This window comes from Myotis myotis, unplaced genomic scaffold (assembly GCF_014108235.1).
Source record: "Myotis myotis isolate mMyoMyo1 unplaced genomic scaffold, mMyoMyo1.p scaffold_m19_p_17, whole genome shotgun sequence".
Classification (NCBI taxonomy): domain Eukaryota; kingdom Metazoa; phylum Chordata; class Mammalia; order Chiroptera; family Vespertilionidae; genus Myotis; species Myotis myotis.
Genome location: NW_023416321.1, coordinates 22,250,190 through 22,266,017, shown reverse-complemented (window position 1 = coordinate 22,266,017; position 15,828 = coordinate 22,250,190). Strand labels below are relative to the sequence as shown.

Sequence of the window (15,828 nt, the reverse complement as noted above, 5' to 3'; positions counted from 1 at the left end):
ACCCTAGGTAGATAGTATCAAAATTGAAATGAATTGCAGGACTCTCAAATGGTGTTTGTAGAGTGCTGGAGAATTGCTTGCTGTGGGGAAAAAACCCACACATTTGGAATATACCCGTAAAGTAGACAAAAAAGAGTTTTCCCTTTCAGCAAAGCATTTCATTTTATTACACTCTAGAAGAAAAAAAACTACTGACAATATAAATTTCTTCTTTATAGGCAATTGCATTAAAAAGTGAACAGGAAACAATGAAATGTCATTACTTACAATGTGTGACTCCAGCCAGAGTTTGGTAGAAAGTGGGAGTATCACTATCATCAGTGAGGGTCACATATACACCTCCAGACAGTAGCCAACGAGAAAAGGTAAAAGCTTCTTTGTTTAGAAGAAGCCAATTTCTAAACTTTTCATAGTTTACCTTTTCACCCTATGATTAGGAAAGAAAAAGCATAGTTTAGTCAAAATTTAAAGTATTTTACTTGGATCATGCACAACTTGAAATCTGCAATTAGTTGACATTAATCTACAAAGGAAGAATTATCTAAATAAATTATCTTGTAATCTTGGAAATCAAGGTGTTTTCAAAAACAATTGTATTTCAGAACTTCCATTTGCTCAAAATCTATATGCAAATTACAACATATTTCATCAATTCATGAAAGTAGTACATTGCTACTAATAAGTCATATTTTATTTGCTAAGGTATATCCTGAAATCAGTAAACTGCATTTCTTTTAATATTTAATAAACCCAATTTTCACTTATCCCTCTTCTTTAGCACCTCAATCTAAATTAGCATATATTTGAGAAATTAGCATATTTTAATTAAACACGTATGAAACTTAAGTGCTCTTTTAAGTTTCATTGGCAAATTAAAAACAACTTTCCCTGCCTTAGCTGGTTTGGCTCAGTGGATAGAGCATCGCCCTGCGGACTGAAGGGTCCCAGGTTCAATTCCAGTCAAGGGCATGTACCGTGGTTGTGGGCACATCCCCAGTAGGGGGTGTGCAGGAGGCAGCTGATCGATGTTTCTAACTCTCTATCCCTCTCCCTTCCTCTCTGTAAAAAATCAATAAAATATATATTTTAAAAAAAAACAACTTTCCTAGAGTCCTCAACCAGAAGGCATCAATGAAAACATGTACTAGTATTCACAAGTCAACTAGAATACAAAAAAGAAACAAGTATATTTCTATTTCTTTGCTTTCTTTCCTTACTAAGACTTCTTTGCCTTGTTAAATCTCTGGAGAAAAATAGTACCCAGGCTGGGACAGAACATCACATGGCTATGCAAATCAATCTCTTTGGAAGACAACAGGACTTACGCTGAGTGAGGGCCAGATGTTACTGTGAGAAAAAGGGAGACGCAACTCACCCAGGAAATACAATTAGGAATGACACTCAGTAGATATTAAGGGATACAAATAACTTATAACCTAAAAGAGATATGGTGGAGCCCTAGCAGGTTTGGCTCAGTGGATAGACCCTTGGCCTGTGGACTGAAGGGTCCTGGGTTCAAGGTCCCGGGTTCGATTCTGGTCAAGGGCACATACCTCGGTTGCAGTTTCCCTGGCCCTGATTGGGATGCGTGCCCGAGACAACCAATAGATGTGTCTCTCTCACATCGATGTTTTTCTCTCTATCTCTCCCCCACTCCCTTCTACTCTCTCAAAAAAATCAATGGGAAAATATCCTTGAGTTAGGATTAACAAAAAAAATTAAATAAGTAAAAACCAAACAAACAAAAAATATGAATTTCTATTTTAAAATATATATATACAGTAAGAAAAAAAAAAACAATACTACTCCTATGTGGATTTCCTTTATAACAAACATCATTTATCAAGGCTAATAAAGCCAAGACAGAAAAAGTAGAGACCCCATTCCATGTCTCTTAAATCTAGGTGCTAGGTCCATTATCTTTTAGCTATAGTGCTTCTTTTTAGTTTTGGGGGGTATTTTAGGAGTGCAAAACACACAAAACATTATGGAAGATCTAAAAAATAAGCCTATTCTAAGAAAACTGATACTGAAACATGGTAATTTGAAAAGCTCGAGTCTTGGTAATTTGGAAAATTACCAATTCTTGGAAAAGCTCAATCATCAGATACATTACTCAGAAATTACAGCAGGTAAATACATCAAATAGCTGAATCAGGTAAAATTAGCCCATTTATAATGTTGAGTTTATATCACCCATTAAGTATCTAATGATTTTCATAGCCTTACATATGAATGTTGTAATACCTTGACCTCTCATTTCTTTGATCTTCCCCCTTCCAAAGCTCGTGTCCTTCATAAAACACTACCCCAGATATTTTCTACCAAAGTCTTATGATCATTTTCTTAAAATAACCATTGCTCTTCCCAAAAATGCAATTTTAAGCCTCTCCCCATCACAATTTCCTCTCATAAGCACATTCCTTCTAGTAACCCAACTCCAGTGATTTTTTATTCCTCAGGACCTACAACAATGAGCTACCCTTCAAATCTAATGATCATTTCTCTGTGATCAGAGGTCAAGTCAATTGACCTTTCAGTTTATTTGACTTAAACACTCCTTCCTCTTAAAACACTTTTATCACTTGGCTTCCAGGACACTATTCACTCTTGGGTCTCCTCACAGGCTACTCATTGGACACCTGTTTTGGATTCCTCTTCATCTTGCCACTCTCTATCTATAAGCCAATAAATCCTTTTGTTTTCTATCTATAAGCCAATAAAGCCTTTCCCTTGAACTCCAACTTATTATGTCAAAAAGGATAGCTGACAACTCCACTTGAATGTCTAATATGATTCTCAAATTTAATTATGCCCCAAACCTCCCTCTCTAGTGGTCTTAGCCATCTTAGTTAATGGCAACTCATTTACTAAATCAGGCCAAACACCTTAGTCATTCTCTTCTCTTTCTGTCACAGCCCATAATCAATACAAGAAAAGATCCTGTCAACTCTACCTTCAAAATAAATATAGAATCTAAATCTAAAAACTTATCACCTCACTGCCTGCCACACATGATCTAAATGGCCATTACCTCTTACTTGGGTCATTCAGATACCTCAATTGGACTCTGTCCAGCCTACCCTACAGATAAAAGCTAAAACGATCATATTTAAAAAAACAAAAACACAACTCATGTAGTCGTCTGCTCAAAATTCTCTAATGGTTTCCATCTCACTAAGGGTGAAGTCAAAGAACTCACACAGGGTCATATATATAGTACCCCTAACTCTATCCCACCCCTCCCCCAACCTCTGCAACTTCATTTCCTACAATATAGCCTGCTCACTACATTCCAGCTAAACTGGCCTCTTTGTTGCTCCTTAATCATGTCAAGTACACTCCCACTTCAGGGCCTTAGCTATATTCTCTTAGTGGAAAGTGCTTTCCCCAGATATCTGGTTTTATTTCTCACTTCCTTTAAATTTTTTGTTCAAATGTCATTTTATCTAACAAGCCTTTCCTAACTAGTCTATACAAAATACTGACACTCAGCTACCTCCTCCTTATCACCACCTAAATCTTTTTTTTTCCTCACTCAAGGATATTTTTCCATTGATTCTTTTTTTTTTTTTTTTTTTTGAGAGTGGAAGGAAGAGAGGAGGAAGGGAGGGGAAAGGAGGGAGAGGGAAGAAGGAAGAGAAGGAGGGAGGGAGGGAAGAAGAGAGGAAGTGGGAAGGAGAGAGGAAGGGGGAGAAGGGAAAGGAAGAAAGGAGGGAGGGAGGGAGAGACAGAGAGAGAAACATCTATGTTGGAGAGACATTGATTGGTTGCCAGAGATAGAGCCTGCAACTGAGGTACCTGCCCTTGACCTGGAATCAAACCCCTTGACTCTTTGGTCCAAGGGCTGATGCTCTAATCACCAAGCCAAACTGGCCAGGGCTATTTTATATTTTCCTATAGCACTAATTATCATCTAATATATATACCTGCTTTTGTGCCTAAATTAGAGAACTGGGTGATAACCACATTTAATTCCCATCTATAAAACGGGAATGTCTTTATAAACCTTATTAAAATAAAAAACATACACATTTTTCCCCCAAATGAGCAGAGTATTAACACATTTGACATCTCTGGGGGGAAAAAAATCCAATTAAATCAAGCCTGAAAAGGTTAGATTACATTTTTTTCTGACTAGCAAATGTTTGTTATTGGAGGGGGAAAAAACACATAGCTAGCCAGTTTGTCTTGAAATATTAAAAGACTATCACAGCAACTTCCAGTCAATATGTCAGAACCAAAAATGCAAGAGGCTAATCCTCTGCACCAAATATATAGAAATACTGAGTAAAATATAACACCATAACCACTACCAAAAACTGCACTGCCAAGCTCAAAAGCAAGAAAGGGAAATCTCCAAGTGATATCAACACAGAGGAAGCTCAAAGTCAGAGTGGTGAAATCTTAAGATAAAGAGTCCAAAGAGATATATATACCTGCAGTATTGACAACCAATGTCTATATAGTTAGGAAGGGTGACTAAACTAAACTGAATAAAAACTCCCTGAATAAAACCAAGAGCAGTGAAGGATTGTCATTTCTGTGAAATGAAAGTGTGTCAAAGAGCCACCCATAAGAAATCATACAGCATGAGTGCTGCAGGAAAGATTCAGAAACTTCTAAAAGGGTTTTTTTTTACTCCACCATCTCTAGGAACTTTTCCCATATCAGCAGACCTCGGAAAAGAAAAATGGGAATTTTCTCTGAAAGATACACATTTTGTAATGTTTAACTTTTATACAATGAAAATAAAAAAATTATGGAAAGAGAAAAAATGATAAATTTTGTAAATCCAAATATTTCACAATGCAAATCAACTGAGTAATAAAATAAATAGTAAAACGGGCCCTGATGGGTCAAAGAGATATAAGACTGGATCAAGGCAAATGAGTGCTTTACCTATATGTCCATGATGAAAAGCAATGGCACTACAATGCGAGCAATGCCCAGGTTCCTGCAGGATCACAGTGTGAGAATGTGTGTGTTGGTGTGAGAATATGGGAGTGTATTTCATTATAGACAGCTGCCTTTACAGTAGAATTGGGTTTCAGATTCACATATGTAGCAGAAATAAGTACTATGGATCTTTGAGCACAAAACATGGTTAAAACATCAACTGTTAAATTAAAAAAATGTTAAGAATATGCTGCACATAAATATTTATTCATCATAGCTAAACTAAGAATTAATACTCATAGTCAATAGGTAGGGATAAAATGTAAATCTTTAAATATACCTCTGAGAAACATTTCCTGAGTGTATCTGGGACTTTACCATCCACAACATGGAGCATTCTTTCCATTTCTTCCCGTGTAACATAGCTGCCGGATTCACTTGCAAAAAGACTAAAAATGTCTAGGATAAAGGAAAAATAAATTAATCTTATCACAGATCAAATATACCCCTTGGTGGAAGTAGGGAGGAAAGAGAAAGGTAACAATTACTCAGTGATTACTAGTGCCAAGTACTTTATGAACACATAAATTTATTTATTCCTCAGAACAACCCAGCAATGCAAATTAAAACAGAAATGTGAGCCCTAACCAGTTTGGCTTAGTGGATAGAGTGTCGGCCCACAGTATGAAGAGTCCCGGGTTTGATTCCAGTCAAGGGCAGGTACCTCTGTTGCATGCTGCATCCCCAGCCCTGGTCAGGGCACTTGTGGGAGTAAACCAATCGATGTGTCTCTCTCACATCAATGTTTCTCTCTCTCTGTCTCTTTCCCCTCCCTGTAGCAGTCTCTAAAAATCAATGGAAAAATATCCTTGGGTGAGGATTAAAAAAACAACAAAAAAAACAACCCATCCAGCAATGTGATATACTTTTAAACATACCAAATTTGCAAAAATGTTTAGGTGTGACAATACAAAGAGTTAGTAATAATGTGGAAAAAACAGAAACTCTTATACATTGTTAATTAGAGTATGAATTACTGCAACCACTGCTGCTATGAACATTTGTGTACTTTTTAAAAAAATGAATACAGTTGCCCCTTGAACCACACAGATTTGAACCATGGGGGTCCACTTATACACAGATATTTTCCCCCCCAATAAACACCTCTACTGTTTTTCAATTCACAATTGGGAGCCTACAGATACAGAAGACTGACTGTATGCATTGATCTATGCCATTTTATATAGGACACCTTGAGCATCTTCAGATTATGGTATTCCCAGGAGGTCCTGAAACCAATTCCTCCTAGATACCAAGGGATAGCTAAGTTTTGAATGGGTCAAAAATTATATCTGAATTTTCAACTGTACAGGAGTTGGTGCTCCTAATTCCTGCATTGTTCCAGGGTCAACTATCCATTTTCAATTTTCTTGGGTATGTAACTAGAAGGGGAATTGCTGGATCATATGATAACTTGATTTTAAAAATTTTGTTTTTATTGATTTTTGAGAGAGAGAAAAAAAAGCACATCGATGTGAGACCAAAACATTGATCGACTGCCTCCTATATGCCCCCTAACAGGAATCAAGCCTGCAACCTGGGCACGTGCCCTGACTGGGAATCCAACCGGCGACGGTAGGACTACACCCAACCGAGCCACAACAGGCCAGGGTAAAAACTTGATTTTTAACAAAAGTCTGAGGAACTGCCCAATTGTTTTCTCAAGTGGCTACACTATAAGCAATGTATGAGGATTGCAATTTTCCCACATCCTCACTAACACTAATTATTATGTTTCTTCAGTTTGTTTCTTTTTTTTTTCTTCAGTTTGTTTCTTTGTTATCCTCACCAGAGGATAGTTTTCCTTTAATTTTTAGAGAGAGTGCAAACAGAGGAAGGGAGACGGGAGAGAGAAACATCGATGTGAAAGAGACATATTGATTGGTTGCCTCCCAAATGTGCCCCAACTGGAGCCAGAGATTGAACCTGCAATCCCTCAATGCTCTGGCCGATGCTCTAACCCAGGGGTGGGCAAACCTTTTGACTCGAGGGCCACAATGGGTTCTTAAACTGGACCGGAGGGCCGGAACAAAAGCATGGATGGAGTGTTTGTGTGAACTAATATAAATTCAAAGTAAACATCATTACATAAAAGGGTACGGTCTTTTTTTTTTTTAGTTTTATTCATTTCAAACGGGCCGGATCAGGCGCGCGGGCCGTAGTTTGCCCACGGCTGCTCTAACCACTGAAAATATTGGCCAGGGCTATGTTTCTTTTTAATTTTAACCGTTCTCGTGGGTGTGACTTGTTGTGTCATTGTAATTTTTTATTACATTTCTCTAAAAACTAATAATGTTGAGCATTTTTCTTTTAAAAAAAATATTTTTATTGATTTCAGAAAGGAAGGGAGAGGGAGAGAGAGATAGAAACATCAGTATCAATGATGAAAGAGAATCATTGACTGGCTGCCTCCTGCATGCCCCAAGCTGGGGATGGAGCCTACAACCAGAGCATGTGCCCTGACCAGGAATGGAACCATGACCTCCTGGTGCATAGTCGGTGCTCAACCACTGACCCACACTGGCCGGGCTGTTGAGCATTTTTTCAAGTGCTTTTTGGACACTTGTTATTTTCTTCAGATAAATATCAATTTAAATCCTTTTCTTATCATCAGAAATTTGAGGTAAGGCCCTAACTGGCTAGCTCACTCGGTTACAGCATAATCCTGATATGCCAAGTTTGTGGGTTCGCTCCCTGGTCAGGGCACATACAAGAAATAACCAGTGGATACATAAGTAAATGAAACAACAAAGCAATTTCTCTCTCTCTCAAATCAATATAAAAAAAATGAGGTAAAATAGTTCTGTGCCCATCTATATTATCATATTGAGATTAAAAAAAAAAGTACTTACATTTTGCTTTCTCTTCATCTTTGCCTCTTGTAAGAAGAACAAGTCCAACTATTAAATTATTGAAGTGTAGTCCCTTTGATGTTCCACCAAAAGAACAGTAAATCACCTAGGAGAAAATGATAAAGCCAATCTTAGATGTTGAGGAATCTGAGGCTGATAACACCTTAAACAAATCTTGTCTCCATCTCCAAACAAGGCCCCTGGTAAACTTTAGTGAAATTATATTAAGTTTCTTCCCCTTCTTCCTCTTTAACACCTTGTTATCGCACTGAGCCAAGAATATACTGTATGTATTCTCAAATACATATACCACTGGCTCACACACTAAATATTTATTCTGTTTCTTTGGATTCCTTAGCAAGGTCCAGAAAGATAAGGTCCTTTAACAGCCCTAATAATGTGATAAGGATTCTGTGGTATTACAGAACTTCCTTCAACTTCTATAAAATGTATACATATTTTGATTTGAAAGACTGACATTCTCTAACTGAATGTGTAACCATGCAGCAACTTCATTTCTTTAATATGACTTTTTTTTCTGTCCATTTCATTCAAACTGGCCTCATCTAGCAACCAGACCCACATGCCTTCTTCGTTGCACATTCACTCCCTCAATCATTAAATCCTTGGGACAATGACATTCTGGTCTGCATCAAATAATCTCAGGAACAGACTCAGGTCTGTTGACTAGAGACAGAGTTTCAGTCAGACTAGAGATAACATCTAAGCCTTAGTTGTGTTCAGCTCCAGAAAAAAACACTATTTAGTTCAGTCTCTGCTGTCCTATATAAAACATCCATCTTTCAACCACAAAGTTAAATGTTTTATACAAACAAAGCTGGGTTGAAGAACCACCTAGCTTTAGTTTTTCCAGATATTCAGCATGCAAAGGCCGGCTTGTAGCACTGGAGAGCCTTGACCGCATCTACTTTGTTGAATCTTCCTCACTTCCACCCAATGATAACCTAATCTCCCTAACCCTCAGAATTTTAGCATGTATATTCTGTGCTTTCAATCTTGGTTCTGTTTAAAAATGCCCAGGAGTCAGCATAACTTCCCCTGATTCCTTCCTCTTTATACACCTCTGAGACTGCCACACCACCTGTCTCTTCCTAGGGTTCCATACCCCCAGCCAGCACAACATTATGGCCAAGGTACGACTGTTACTTACAAATAGCACCTCGTCCTAAGCATTTTAAATCAATGAGTAGGGTTATGATATAGAAGGCATATGTATTAATTTTGTAAATAACAAAGTTGGGAGGGATGGCTAATAAAATAGGTAACAATACAGAATCAAACTCATCAAGACGGACACTTGGCTAAAGGTAATAAGATTAAATGTAATGTATTTAGAGTTTCTTAACAATTTAGTTTATATAAATATAGAAGAACAGAATTGAGCTTGGAAATTTTAGGCAACAAAGCTATAACCTTTTTACATAAGTTAACTGAATTTTATGCTGCATGGTAATGACACAAGAATAAAGTATTCTCCTACTGTTCACTAATCTAATTCAATCTAGAGAACAGCATGGGATTAACCAGTATGCATATTAACTATGGTTAAGGAGCAGCAGGGGAAAAGAAGTTATTTAAATGCCTATAAGGGAAGGTTCCAGTTTCTCAATTCAAATAGCTGAATTCCATCTCTGGGAGGTATCAGATTTCCTATGGGGGCTCCAGTAGAGACAACAAAAATTTGGGATCATGAAACTGTGCCAAAATCCTCTGTGGCTTCTAGTTCCACCCCCATTTCTAAAGCCAGAAAATGAGGATTAATAAGAATAGCATCTACACTTCACATGGTGTGGTGAGAATTACATGAGATAAGTTACATAAAATGTTTATCATAGCTCCAGATAACTGGCAAATAACTCCATAAATGTTAGTTATTATCATCATCAGTGGGAAGCAACATAGAACAGTAGCTAAAATGGATTTGGATACATGGACTTGCTCATTAGCTTTAATACTTGAGCAAGTAACCTAACTTCCTTAAGCCTCAGTATCTTTTCCTCACTGATCAAATGACAGTAACATCAATACTTACATAATGACAAATGTCATATAACTTAAGTTGTCAGATAAAAATTTGTGAATTCATTAGGCAAATATAATTTATCTAAGTGTTCAAAGTTAATATCCCAATTAATAGATAAACCAGCTACATGTGGTTGTTCAAAGTACTAACTGATATACTTGCAAAGCAGCTAATAAAGTAACTAGCATATAATATTAATAAACAACAATCAAAGTCTATCACAGTGACATAGTATCTCTGAGGGAAAATTTGGTTTCAAATAACCAAATTGTACCTCTTGTAACATTTGCAAACTATGTTATTATATACTAGTGGCCTGGTGCACGGATTTGTGCACATTGAAAGGAAATTAATTAGAAGAAATATTTTATTATTGCTATTCGCCCTTTCTCTATAATAGAAGTGTCAACCAAATTCACAATCGACAATGACAGATCGAAATGCACATGTGCAATTGGTGCCAGTGAGAGCTTTATATGTATCACACATGCGTGAGTCAATGTTTATTTTTAAATTGCCAGTGCAAGTCATATGTATCAGCCAGTCAGACGGTCGGTCATTTAGTCTTTTATATATAGAGATAACTATGTTATTGCCAGTTTTGGGTTCAGCTGAAATTATTCATCGGAGGATAAAAATAACAACCTTGACCATTATAGCATGATGCTCTGAAATGACCTAATGAGGAACAGACTAATGATAATTAAACAGTTCAGGCAGTATCTCCTTGGAATTCAAGAATATTAAGTAAACATTCTATTATCTTTCAAATAAATAGGCTCATGTGGGCTTAATGTGGTTCCTAAAGATTATTTAAAAAATAATCCTGCCCTAGCCGCTTTGGATAGAGCGTCAGACTGCAGACTGAAGGGTCCCAGGTTCAATTCCAGCCAAGGGCACATGCCTGGGTTGTGGGCTCAATCCCCAGTAGAGGGCGTGCAGGAGGCAGCCAATCAATGATTCTCTCACATCATTGATGTTTCTATCTTTCTCTCCTTCTCCCTTCCTCTATGAAATCAATAAAGAAATATATTTTAAAAATAAATACTTATTTTCTTAGGTTTAGAAGTCCTTTCAGATGGAGAAAAATTTGATATAGTGGCATATCATTCCTATTTCTCAAATGTAAAAGTTGTAGTAAGCAAGGCATTTCTGAGAACTTCCATGACAGTCAAAAATTGTCTCACCTAGGCAAACTACAGTAAAATACCATGATTAATTTGACCTTATCTTTCAAACTAAGAGCCAAGCATGCTCAGGGCAAGCTCTTCCTAAATTCATGCCAGTTGGTGCCTTTACCTACAGCCACCGGTAGCTTATAACTGACCTAAACATTATACTACTCAACTATTACATAAACACTATATAACTCGATAAGAAATGGGAAAATCAAAACTTAACTCAACTATTTGTATCAGTGTGTGACAAACATTGTGTCAACAGCTGAATTTATGTTTATTAAATCACAAGGTCAAATAGAATACTCATCATAAAACAAAAGAGGTTATAAATATCTTTAATACCATCACTAGAACAATATCATCTACATAGTAAATTTTTGGAGAGTAATCACTATTGAAAATCTCAAACTAAGATGTAAACAACAAAGAACGCAAAATTATATAAACTTATTTCTAGTAATCAAGAAAGATTTCAGCCCTGAGCAGGTAGTTCAGTTGGTTAGAGGGTCATTCCAATAACGCCAACGTTGCAGGTTCCATCCCTGCATGTTCCATCAGGGCACATGTAAGAAGCAACCAATGAATGCATAAATAAGTGGAACAATAAATCAGCGTTTCTCTCTCTCTTAAATCAATAAATAGGCGAATTCATACTGAAGCAATAGGTGAATTCATACTGAAACAGAGAACCCAGTAAGTCATATTAGGAAAAAGCTAACTGTCATAAATCTGAAATAATGACAGAACAAGAACTACACAATTTTACACAATACATATAAGAGAATTAATGCAACATATATCCCCACCAAAAAAAAAATTAAAACACAAACATACACACACAAAAATGTAATCTCTGTATCATGTAAACCACAAGATTCAAAAGCACACAAGTCAGGTCAGAATAGAAACTGTCTCTAATTAAATTAGGAATGGTGAATTATGGTTCTATATAATATACCAAGTTTAAAATTCCTATTATAGCCCTAGCTATAGTGGATAGAGCGTCAACCTGCAGACTAAAGGGTCCCAGGTTCAATTCTGGCCAAGGGCATATGCCTGAGTGTGGGCTCGATCCCCCCCAGTGGGGGGTGTGCAGGAGGCAGACAATCGGTGATACTCTCTCATCATTGATATTTCTATCTCTCTCTCCCTTCCTCTCTGAAATCAATAAAAATAAAAAAATAAAAAATTCCTATTATAACTTTCCCTGTTTTATTAATCTTATTCTCTTTGTACATTTAGAATGACATATGTGGAGAAACCAAGATGGCGGCATAGGTAAACACCGGAGATTGCTGCCTCGAACAACCACTTCAAAAATACAACTAAAAGACGGAACGGACATCATCCAGAACCACAGGAAGGCTGGCTGAGTGGAAATTCTACAACTATAAGGAAAGAGAAAAGCATACCGAGACTCAGAGGAGGTGCAGTATGGGAGTAAAATACTAAGGTGCGGAGTGCATGCGGAGGGGGCTGGCGGCTGAGGGCGTGGTTGTCGTTTTCAATTGGGAGGGAGTCTCAGGCTCTGAGCTCCAGTTCCAGGCGAGTCTCTAGGGATCCAGACTCATACGGGAGAAGCGGGACTGTCTGGCATCGGTCAGAACCCTAGAGCAGCTTTCTCTCCAAGGGGCTTGCAGTGATTACCGGGACACTGAGAAGCAGAGCCTCTGAGGGCAAGACTGAGAGCAGCCATAACTGCTAGCCCCGCCCTGTTGATCCCGTGGGACCCGCCCCACCCAAGCCCTGCTGGGAGGCTTTTGCTGGATAGCCTCAGGCAAAGGCTATATTAGCACCTCCCTAGGGAACCAGGAGCCAGGAAGCCCAGAGGTCAGAGTGGGACCATCCAGTTGGCAGCTCCGTGGAACCATAAAAGACACACTCAGGGGGCAGACTCAGTGAGCACCAAAGCCCCACTGAAGCAAGTCTTGCCCCAGAGGGATGTCTCCAGCACAGAAGTTCTCCCACTGCAGACACAGCTGATTCTCACAGCCAATTGGCCTGGAGGTCAATTCCTCCCAGTGATAACTACAACAATCAAGGCTTAATTACAACAAGACTGTGCACAAAGCCCACAAGGGGGTGCACCAAGAGTGTCTACCTCAGGTAATTGGGACACTTAGCACAGAAAGGCACTCTATTGACCACAGCGAAGCATAAAAAATGCCGAGACAAAGAAACAGGACACAAACGACAGAAATGGAGGAAAGCAAACTGCTGGATATAGAATTCAAAACCACACTTTTAAGGTCTTTAAAGAACTGTCTAGAAGCCGCCGATAAATTTAATAAGGCCCTAGAAAAGACTGGTGAGACCGCCAATAAATGTAGTGAGATTTTCAAGAAATCTAGTGAAACCCTCGATGTTGTGATAAAGAACCAACTAGAAATTAAGCATACACTGACTGAAATAAAGAATATTATACAGACTCCCAACAGCAGACCAGAGGATCACAAGAACCAACTCAAAGATTTGAAATACGAAGAAACAAAAAACACCCAACCAGAAAAGCAAAATGAAAAAAGAATCCAAAAATAGGAAGATAGTGTAAGGAGCCTCTGGAACAGCTTCAAGCGTACCAACATCAGAATTATAGGGGTGCCAGAAGATGAGAGAGAGTAAGATATTGAAAACCTATTTGAAGAAATAATGACAGAAAACTTCCCCTACCTGGTGAAAGAAATAGACTCACAAGTCCAGGAAGCGCAGAGAACCCCAAACAAAAGGAATCCAAAAAGGACCACACCAAGACACATCATAATTAAAATGCCAAGAGCAAAAGACAAAGAGAGAATCCTAAAAGCAGCAAGAGAAAGAAAATCAGTTACCTACAAGGGAGTACCCATATGAATGTCAGCTGATTTCTCAACAGAAACTTTGCAGACCAGAAGGGAGTGGCAAGAAATATTCAAAGTGATGAATACCAAGAACCTACAACCAAGACTACTTTATCCAGCAAAGCTATCATTCGGAAGTGAAGGCCAGATAAAGAGCTTCACAGATAAGAAAAAGCTAAAGGAGTTCATCACCACCAAACCAGCATTATATGAAATGCTGAAAGGTATCCTTTAAGAAAAGGTAGAAGAAGAAAAAGGTAAAGATACAAATTATGAACAACAAATACACATCTATCAACAAGTGAATCTAAAAACTAAGTGAATAAATAATCTGATGAACAGTATGAACTGGTGATTGTAATAGAATCAGGGACATAGAAAGGGAATGGACTGACTATTCTTGGGGGTGGGGGGAAAAGAGGTGTGGGGGGTGCGGGAAGAGATTGGACAATAATTGTGCACCTATGGATGAGGACAGTGGGTGGGGAGTGAGGGCGGAGGGTGGGGTAGGAACTGGGTGGAGGGGAGTTATGGTGGGGAAAAAGAGGAACCAATGTAATAATCTGAACAATAAAGATTCAATTAAAATTTAAATAAAAAGAATGACATGCATATCTGTGACTACCTATAAAATAGTAAACTTATTATTTTTAGAAAGGGAATATTTTTATCAACTCAGCACATTTTATCTCTATCTAAAAACTTCAGTAGAATTTAAATAAGCCTTTACAAGTTCCAAAAAGCTAGTGTTTCATCTACAACATTTAATTTTATAGAATTTAATTTTTTTATATGAAAAGGTTTTAACACAAAATTTATAAAACATAACCCCAACATAAAAATATGCCAGAGTGATGAGGTTTACAAGAATGAGACGCCAGTCATACAAATGGTTTCATGATCATAAATCAGTGGGTAGTAAAGCTCAGAAATACAAAAGAAGCAGAATTGCAGCTCTGCAGTACTTCCATTTAGCCTCTAAGAACATAGCCATATTGACATCTAAAACTTACCTACTCAGCAAGAAAAATAAAGGGGGATTTAAGTTTGTTAAGACCAAAAGGCCCCACAAAAATTCAGGCTGGTGGGTAACTATCTCAAAGGAACACCTAGAACACAGAGATTACCTCAGCAACTTTTGGAGGCACTCCTTCCCCAAGCACTTCCTTGATAAAGCAGTGCTGGCCCATGTAATATGAGAGTCCACAGGTCCTCTTGAAGGCATCTTTCAGTCGTTTCAGCTCTACATCTGTAACTGCAATTCAGAAATAGAAGATGGATAAGAAACCAGAAGAGAAAAGAAATCTTCATTTTTTTCAACCCAGTTCCTAATAAAATTTGGCAAATATTACTTCTCTCCCCAGATAAGTAAAACAAACCCAAAGATATTTAGACATAATTCTAATATTTACAAATCTAATCTAGAAAATAAATATGAAAATTCTTGACCCACTATTTTCAAACAACAGATTATATATACAAATTCCAAGCAGGGGCAAGGAAGAGGCAACAAGTATTTCAAATTAGCAGGTAAATTAAATGGAATTAGATTCTGGCATTAATATGTTTTCAGCAGCAATGTACTCATTCCTTTGAGATAAAAATTATATTGTTTGTAGTCCTTAAGCGTGCACCTATCCAAGTGAAAAATAACCCCAAGATTCGCTTAAATTTTTGTCATCATTTACAGATAATGTAACCTATTAATAGATGATTCTAACAACCTAAAATTTTTAGATACTATCAAAAAATGATTACTGAGCCATTACTTCCTTTTAGGCATTGCAAGACTTTTTTCATTAAATAGAACAATCAATCTCTGTCTACAAAGACAGAAAAATAAACACTCTTTAATGCTATGCAGTCAGTACAATGATCACAAAGGAGACACAGAAATGATATTTTTAGTCCATGCTAGAAGAAAAGAAAGACTTCTGGCCAGAAAAGATGATTAC

General features: G+C 37.6%; 1 protein-coding gene across 12 annotated transcripts in view; it reads right to left on the bottom strand.

The window, feature by feature from the left end:
* USP32 (ubiquitin specific peptidase 32) overlaps positions 1 to 15,828 on the bottom strand; it is a 124,501-nt gene that overhangs the window by 74,736 nt on the left and 33,937 nt on the right. For all 12 annotated transcript variants that reach the window (XM_036340272.1, XM_036340263.1, XM_036340267.1 and 9 more), the window contains 4 exons: positions 15,001 to 15,128; positions 7,812 to 7,917; positions 5,240 to 5,358; positions 268 to 427 (listed from right to left, as the gene is read on the bottom strand). In XM_036340272.1, the coding sequence (XP_036196165.1) occupies positions 268 to 427; positions 5,240 to 5,358; positions 7,812 to 7,917; positions 15,001 to 15,128 (513 nt within the window). The remainder of the gene's footprint in view (positions 1 to 267; positions 428 to 5,239; positions 5,359 to 7,811; positions 7,918 to 15,000; positions 15,129 to 15,828) is intronic.